Source organism: Sphaerulina musiva, assembly GCF_000320565.1.
Source record: "Sphaerulina musiva SO2202 unplaced genomic scaffold SEPMUscaffold_1, whole genome shotgun sequence".
NCBI lineage: Eukaryota > Fungi > Ascomycota > Dothideomycetes > Mycosphaerellales > Mycosphaerellaceae > Sphaerulina > Sphaerulina musiva.
Window position 1 is genome coordinate 4,210,365 of NW_016017383.1, and position 8,365 is coordinate 4,218,729.

The 8,365-nt window shown below is 50.9% G+C and overlaps 4 protein-coding genes across 4 annotated transcripts; 3 read left to right on the forward strand and 1 right to left on the reverse strand.

Annotated features, from left to right (window-relative positions):
- Window positions 1-1,114: 1,114 nt before the first annotated feature.
- Window positions 1,115-2,798, reverse strand: SEPMUDRAFT_36221 (MFS general substrate transporter; the record flags this gene model as incomplete). Its single annotated transcript, XM_016908631.1, has 2 exons — window positions 1,115-1,583; window positions 1,660-2,798. The coding sequence occupies 2 exons, from the start codon at window positions 2,796-2,798 to the stop codon at window positions 1,115-1,117; spliced, it is 1,608 nt and encodes a 535-aa protein (XP_016765834.1).
- A 1,228-nt stretch (window positions 2,799-4,026) lies between these two features.
- SEPMUDRAFT_138381 (FAD/NAD(P)-binding domain-containing protein) lies at window positions 4,027-5,809 on the forward strand (the record flags this gene model as incomplete). Its single annotated transcript, XM_016902876.1, has 6 exons — window positions 4,027-4,170; window positions 4,227-4,375; window positions 4,447-4,636; window positions 4,689-5,208; window positions 5,270-5,538; window positions 5,756-5,809. 6 exons carry the CDS (start codon window positions 4,027-4,029, stop codon window positions 5,807-5,809), a joined length of 1,326 nt encoding a protein of 441 aa, XP_016765835.1.
- A 1,236-nt stretch (window positions 5,810-7,045) lies between these two features.
- SEPMUDRAFT_123061 (uncharacterized protein) lies at window positions 7,046-7,524 on the forward strand (the record flags this gene model as incomplete). The annotated part of the gene is made up of 1 exon (XM_016901822.1): window positions 7,046-7,524. A coding segment is annotated over exon 1 (383 nt), but the record flags the coding sequence as incomplete, so codon positions are not given.
- SEPMUDRAFT_34105 (uncharacterized protein) lies at window positions 7,477-8,091 on the forward strand (the record flags this gene model as incomplete). The annotated part of the gene is made up of 1 exon (XM_016908558.1): window positions 7,477-8,091. One exon carries the CDS (start codon window positions 7,477-7,479, stop codon window positions 8,089-8,091), a length of 615 nt encoding a protein of 204 aa, XP_016765837.1.
- Between the last annotated feature and the right edge of the window lie 274 nt (window positions 8,092-8,365).

Sequence of the window (8,365 nt, forward strand, 5' to 3'; positions counted from 1 at the left end):
CCTCCCTCCTTTCCCTCCCCTCCCTCTCTCTCTCTCTCTCTCTCTCTCTCTCTCTCTCTCTCTCTCTCTCTCTCTCTCTCTCCCTCTCCCTCTCCCTCTCCCTCTCCAACCTGTGCCTCTCCATCTCTGCTACTACTACTACTACTACTACTACATTACCTACATCTCCATCCATCCATCCATCCATCAATCAATCAATCAATCAATCCATTCACGACATTCTCCTCTCCCAGAGGCTCTCCCAGAGAGAGAGGCTAGGAGGCAGTAGGTACCTAGCAGCTATCCCACAATGAAAAGAAAAAAAAGGGCCGAATTGACAGACACTTGTAATCTATAGGTAAAGTTCCAAAAAAAAGGTAGCAGTAGGATTGTGATCCTTTGGTACTTGTGCATCAAACATTAAAGTAGTACATGTACATGTTCGTCCGTAGAGGTACCTGTACCTGACCTAACTAAGGTACGGAGGTATCTAACCCAGAAGAGAACAATTGCCCATACACGTCGTGATGAGATAAGGTTAGTTAGGTCAGGTATATGTATTCACATTATGATTTTCGCTAGGAGGTAGAAAAAAGAAAGGAAAGTGTTCTAGTACCTGAACTATACTAAGTAAGGTAGGTATGCAATTATCATCAGTACATGTGCATACAAAAATGTATAAGGTATACCTAGTCGAAAGGATTTGAAGGCTACCTCCTAGTGTATCAATACAGACGTCAAACTCAAGTCAACTCAAAAGTCAATTGAATATTAGCGTCACGTCTCGTCATATGCATCTGCTTCTGCATCTGTATATACCTCCTAAGTAATTGATCTCAGCCGCTTACATACCTCCTAGAATTTAATCGATCGAGGCAAAAGACGAAAGAAAGAAAGAAAGAAAAGTATCTATACCTTACCTTACCTTACATACCTTATATATGTAAATTCGTATAATTTAATTTATATAAGGTAGGGTAAGAGCATTTGGTTTTTCGAATACGCGATAGTCAGGTAAGATAAGAAGAAATAAGAAGGAGCCTGTTGTTTTCTCTCTATCATCTTTCCTACAAGCCGAAATAGTCTACATTTCCGCCCATTGCCAAATCTATTCTTCTCCCACTCTCCCACTCCTCTAATCTTCAATATCTCGTACATGATCATCACGACGACCTTCACCGAGCAGCGCTCGTCTCTCTTCATCCAGAATCTGTTTCTCAGAATGTCCTTGCCATCCCGTTCCAGCTTGGCATAGGAAAGATACGACCGCCACTGCAGCCATAGCGAGCCAGAGAATCTTCAAGGCGTCTTGATAGCTTTCGATTGCAATTTCTCTTTCCATGCCGTGTAATTGATCTACCAGGGCGGGTTTCCCCAGAAGCTCGCGTACCAGTTGCGGGTTAGTGAGGTTGGCATTGTCGAGTTTGGATGTGAGACTTGTAGTGAGTTTGCGTTGGAAAACTCCGCCTCCGATGGCAGATCCGAAAGATCCTGCGAAACCGCGAAAGGTGGACAGTAATGCGGTGGCGACGTAGTGGGTTTCTTTGGGTGTGATGTGTAAGAGATGGGCGAGGTTGTAGTTCATGGCTGCACCTGTGGCGAATCTGGGAAGATTAAAACAGGTCAGCCATATGGCTTGGAATCTGAGTAGGCGAGAAAAAGAAGGAATGCTGGACTTACCCGCATAAGAAGAGGATGAGCACAATCGCCCAGGCGGGAACGGAACCGGTTGATAACAAACCCAATAGTACGAGCGTGATGGGAAAGAGCAGATAGAATACCAGGGTGGGTGCGTAGAACGAGCCATGACGCTTGATATGTAAATATCCCACGGACAGCCCTCCGAGCGCGAAGCCGAAGTTGGTAGGCACCAACATGGCACCAGCTGCTGAGGGAGCCCACGTGCGGACCGCAAGTGCGTAGGTTGGCTCATAGAAGAGTACGCTCCATCGGCCTGCCATGAAGCCGAGTGTACCCAGGCAAGTCAACAGTAACCCTCTCGATCGGAGCAGCGAGACGGGAATGATGGGGTCCTGTGCGAGAAACACCTCGTTATTGACGAACAGAATCAACACGAATGCAGACACGACTATGGGCCAGATGGGGATTTTCTTGGGTGCAGCCATTGCGTACAAAACGAGCACCAATGAAGTCGTGAGTAACACTGCGCCCAGATAGTCCAGATTCCGCACCCGCTTCCACGTGTCGTCTGCTTTTCCGTTCTCGACACCCTTCTTCCCGCCGTGAAAGTCTCCGGGTAAAGCGAACAGTAAGATGAGTCCCGGCACCACGCATGCAGGAACCTGAAGCCAGAATAACGCTCGCCAGCCCGTGACAGGCAGCAAAGCCCCCGCGGCAGTTGCACCCACTGCGACGCCAATCGTGAATCCCGTATTCAGTAGCCCAATGCCCAGACCTCGACGTTGCGAGCCCGTGAGTTCCAGGACGATGATCAAGGAGATGGTGAAGACGCCACTCGATCCCGCGCCTTGTACGCATCTCCCCGCCACGAACGATCCGAATCGGTTTGAGACGGCGCAGATCAAGCTTCCCAGAGCCAGTACCATCGCCGAGAGAGATATGCAGGAACGAGGAGGAAACACGCTACTCAATTTCCCGTTCAGAGGTCCCAGAGCAGACATGGTGATCAAGAAAGCTGAAGTGAACCATGAAGTCGTTTCAAAGGAATTGAGCTCGTCGGCAATGGCCGATTGTGTCGTCGTGAGCAGGCTCATATTGGTGGCAACGGTGAAGACGAGTATGCCCAGAGCGATGAAGACGAGTATGCCTCGAACGCGGCTCAATGCTTGACTCGCCATAGTATGGCCATTGTGGTCCTCGACGGCCGGGATGTTCGCCGCGCCATCTGCAGGTGCTTCGCTGACGGGCTCGCTGGCGGAATGCGCGGTGGTGGCGGTGGCGGGAGGGATCAAGAGAGCGGAGTCGGACAGAGTAGATTTCCTGGAGGAGGAAGAAGAGAGATCTCTACTGCTACTCTCCGTCTCATTGGGCATCCCTGTTTGTCTGTCTGTTTGCTGCCAAGGCCCTGCAATGGCCTTGATATCGTCGCGTGATGCGGCGCGATTTGTTGTTGGTCTATCTCCTAGGAGTGTGTATACACCGATCCGGTAGCGAACAATAATTCACTTCCACTTCCCGACAGTAAGTCCAATGCCAAGCCAGAAAGACCAAAAGAGAAATGAAGTGAAGTCCAAAGGATGGAAAGGATGGAAATTGTTGGTCATCATCGATCCATCCAACTACACCTTACAGCTCCTTCGAGTCGGCCTATCGAAGATTACCAAGCAATCCGCTGAATGTGGTTAGTTCTCAGCCTACCAACACGCGTCTACCGTATTCATCGTAGAATCGTTATCCCTTCTCATCTCAGTCGGTGTCGTGCAAAGGCACCTGGATCATTATTGTGAAAAGTGATGTTATTATATGTAATTCCCTCCGGAAACACAATATTGAATGAGAATACCTCCTTGTTGGAGAATCAGAGAGCAACCTGGAAAAAAGATCGAGTTCCGTCCGAGATATCCGCCCCGGAGCCGAGAAAAGACCGTGTTCTGACCAAGCAACACCGCAGACTGCGGGGACACAAATGCTATTTCGACCCCTATACCAGGAAATTTCACTACTCCCGCTCTCCCATTCTCCTCTGGCGATCATCTTCCTGGGGGAGCCAACAAGCGGGGATGTTGGACGGCATCTGCTTTCCGGGGTCAAGTCTCCTACGATTTGCGATGTTCTATGGCTATGCTCGCCGTGGACATACATACCTCCTACGTCAATATCCCACCCCCTTTTGACTTTCTCTACCATGTTCCTTTCGACCAGAAAGCATGTGGCTTCACGAGTTTGTAGGTTGCATCTCCGCTGGCACTACATATATATATATATAAAGTAGTAGTTCTATCAATGGCGAGCGATTGTTGAAGGAGAAGTAATTTCGTGCTTCTATATCCTTACGCTCCGTTAGTATCACTTTCTTTCTAGTAAACTGCTACCCTCGCCCTGTACACTTCTTTCATCGGTTTCAGGATGGGCAGAGATCTCCATGTTGGCATCGTTGGGGCGGGAATCGGCGGCGTCTTGGCTTCCATCGCAATGGCTCGCGTAGGTTGCAAGGTGACTGTGTTAGAGGCCGCTGAGCAGCTGGGTGAGATTGGTGCTGGTATCCAAATGGTGATTTATCCTCCATTTCATTTGCATATATTTGCGCCGAAACTGACAATGCCAAGACTCCCAATGTAGCTCGACTCCTCATCCGATACGGCGTGGACAAGGTCATTGGAGACGATTTGGTCCGTATTACCGAGTTGAATCTAAGAAAGAAGGACGGGACAAAGGTCGGATATACCGCCGTCAAGCGTGTTGAGGACGCTCTCGGGTTAGAAATCTCCTAATGTCAATGGCTCGTTCTGAAAAAGAAGACTGACGCAAAGGTGTTCTCCTCCCTAGATATCCTTGGTGGCTGGTCCATCGTCATCATCTTCACAACGGCCTGGTCGAAGTCGCGAGGCAGAGTGGGGTCAACTTGATCATCAGCAGCCGTGTGGCGAGCATATCCCAATGCTCAGATGGAAGAGTTGAAGTGGCTACTCAAAAAGGCGTTCGACACACATTTGACCTCGTGGTCGGCTCGGATGGAGTAAGTGGGCAACCCCCGAAACGCATCTACCACGCCATTGACACGCTTTCAGGTGCAATCTGTCGTCCGACGGTCCCTGTTTCCGAACGTCAAGCCGCGCCCACCGACCGGCAATTGTGCCTATAGAGCTATTGTGCCATATGAGGAAGTCAGGAATGATCCCATCACTCGGGAGCTCGTCGAAGATGCAAATGGCAATCCGATGAACACGATGGAAGTGTGGATGGCCTCCACCGGCTATATCATATCATATCCCATTTCCGGTGGCAAAGACTTCAATATGGTCCTGAGCCACTTTCGAAGCCCACCCGTCGACGCCGTGCAAGAGGTGTCCATCGATGAGGTACGGCAAGAGTACAAGGACTATGATCCTCGCATCAAGCGTGTCGTCGAAATGATCCAGCCGCCGATATCTCGCTGGCCTCTGCTGGTGACGGGGCCTCTCGACTCGTGGTCCAATGCGGAAAAGAATGTTGTCCTTGTGGGAGATTCGGCACACAGTATGGTGAACCACATGGCGCAAGGAGCCGCTACTTCTATGGAGGATGGTGCCTTCTTGGCCCGATCTCTCGGTAAGGCACAGTCGAAGAAGACGGCAGTCAATAGCTCTAGAGGCCGACTAACATGTTCCAGCTCATGTCGTCAGTGGCAGCATTAGCCTCCAGGATGCAATTGCATTGTACGAGAAGGGACGCATGCCGAAAGCTCGATACAAGCAGCAAGTATCGTATCTGAATGGCTGGATCTGGCATTTACCAGATGGCCCCGCTGCAGAAGCCAGAAACGATACAATGAAGTGCGAATTAGAAGGCCAAGTGCCGATCAGGAGCGCCAATCTATATGGTGACCCGACTACAGTTCTGGAGTGTTATGGATATGATGCAGAGAGCCATGCAGATCAGGTCATTGAAGAGTTTCTGCATTCAGGTCCGATTATGGACGCAGCGACCACTGTCAACAAACCAGAAGCGGACAGGATCGCGAGCTGGTTTCTTCCCCAGGAGCATAGGTTCAAGGTACAGTCAAGGCTATGATTCGGAGAGGCGTTGCGACGCATGGGCATGTACGGCGAAAAGTCGCCGAAGACTACCTGTACTGTATACTGTGGCCTGTAACTAGATCGATCGGAATGTAGTAAAAGGACGGGACGGGAAGGATTCAGATATGTATTGAGGGTTCACAGCCTATCACAGGCCCCTGAGTTGGCTAGTGCTGGGCGACAGGAGACTAGCCGGCCCCCTTGGCATAAAACTGACAGCGGCTGCGGACGCTTAGATCGTCTCGTCACTCGCTCCGGGGCTGCCTCCATGCATTATTGCATAAAAAAGTCCTGTGAAACGAGCATCGCCGAGCGTACATTGTACAGTATGCAATCCACCGTGGGACTTGGACATTGCACCGTGCATGGCATCGACTTACGGCCCACACCAAGAAGTACTCTGTACCGAGCGAGAGCAGATACGAGATTCTACAGTACACCGGTTCTACAATACCCTGTCCCTGATGGGCTCAGGAGACTTCACTTGCAGCAGGATGTCGTGTGCTTCTCATAGGACGCTTCGACGATGGCAGTGTTACAAGTACCTGGACTAGCACGAGAAGATAGTCCCTGCGGCCTCAAAAACAGTTATGGGCGAAGTACACTAAGATGATGGCTGAATACTTATTGGCGGTGCAGGCGCCCCTCAACATATGTACAGGTACTGCTGCGGCTCCGCTCATATCGACTCTAGATGGACGAGCTAAATAGACAGCCAACCTCACTCTACGACGAGGGCGGCCTCTCTTGCTTCTCGATTTTCTGCACACAATTCCGATCGATCATCATATTCTGATCAGCCTATCAGTACTGGGAACACACACTACGGCTTCGGAAAAGTGTCATTACAGCGCAACAGCTATAGGCATCTTTCGACCCCGGTGATTGTGGCAAGCACTACTTGAACGAAGTAACACGCTCGATCGGCCACCTCTTTCGCTTGGACTGGATGGATTCCTGCTCAGCTCTCTGGGCACATCAACGCAATTCTGGAGTTGTCGCCTCCACCGATCCCACAATTCCTTCCCCTGATCAGCAAGTTGGCCCGCCAGAGACTCTTCAAAGATCGTACCCTGCGCTCGTCAACGCCACCGACGGGCGCAGGCTCTTGCAATCGCAACCAGGCTTTGCACTTCGTTCCACATTCATGGCAAGTGAGGAGGACTGGCGATTCTACTCATTCCCGAGCCACCGTGGTACCAGCGTTCTATCGTCCACTGTCAGCAGCGCGCTGAGTGACCGGCCCGATACACCTAGACTCTCACCCGACACCTTCGATCGACTCTCGACTCGATCAAACTCCTCCTTCGCCAACGACGTTCCATACGCCAACGGTGGCCCGAAACAGATCTGTTCCCCAAGCCCTTATCCAGGCTTTGACTGTGTCGCCATGGATGACGTACAGAAATTTCTGGACGAGTCGCCAGCAGACACATACTTCTCCATCGCCGCCGACGCTCACCACTGGGCGGAATTCAACTATCCTCCGCATCTAGTACACGATGGCTACGTGCCAATTGGCCCGCAGAACACCAACGACATCACCACCCCAGCTACATATCACAGCACTCCAACAACGAGCGAAGAGACCTCTGCGATCCCAGGGGCATCACGCCACGAGTCTGTAGAACTCAGACCAGCCATCCGTCGCCGGCGAACAACTCCCGCTCATCCCCTGACATCGCAGAAGACATTAACTGGACGAACAAGCAAGCGATCTGCGCGGCGACGACATAATCCCTCTCTCCAAAATCAGAGGGTGGTAGAATCTGAGCCCGAACAGGAATCCTCTGGTGCTCCGATGCCATGTCCCTTCATCATCTACGGCTGCCCACGAACCTCCTTTGGCAACAAGAACGAATGGAAGCGACACATCCAAACCAAGCATATGCAACTCGAGTACTGGCGCTGTCAACAATGCGAAGAAGAAACCCCCGAGAAGAGTAAGAGTAGTAGTAGTAATAATAGCAATCGTAACCGTAAGTCAACAAATGACTTCAATCGCCGAGACCTCTTTATACAACATCTTCTTCGAATGCATCCCTTTTCTGGCGCAAGTTTCACTGCACACAAGAACAACAACAACCCTGCAGCAACCGGAGAAAAAGCAGCACCAAGACCCCCCCGCAACAACCTCGAACAAAACTACCTCACAACCGAAGCCTCAATTTGCCACCACCAATCTCGTCTCCCACCCACCACCAGTCGCTGTATCTTTTGCTCGCAAAATTTCCAAGGCCCGGAGAGTTGGGAGAAGAGATTAGAGCATGTAGGGCGACATTTGGAGGAAATGAAGAGAGGAAATGTGGAAGTTGTGCCGCCGAGAGAGTGGCTTGTGGATCGGGAGTTGGAGGGGTATTTGCTTAGAGAGGGATTGGTGGTGTGGAGGGGAGGAAGGGTGGTGTTGGTTGAGTGAGTGAGTGAGTGAGTGAGTGAGTGAGTGAGTGAGTGAGTGAGTGAGAGGGGGGGGGGGATTTTGTTCGGCTTGTTGGGAGGAGAAGAAGAAGATGATGTTGAGATTCTCATGCAAAAGATACCCACCCATATGAAGTGCGACGTATTATTAACTACATATAACTCTCCTCTCCTCAATTCCTTCCTTCCTTCCCTCTATCCCATCCCATCCCATCCTGTCCCGTCCCCTTTCTCACCAGCCCTCCTCTCTCTCTCTCTCTCTCTCCCTCCCCCCC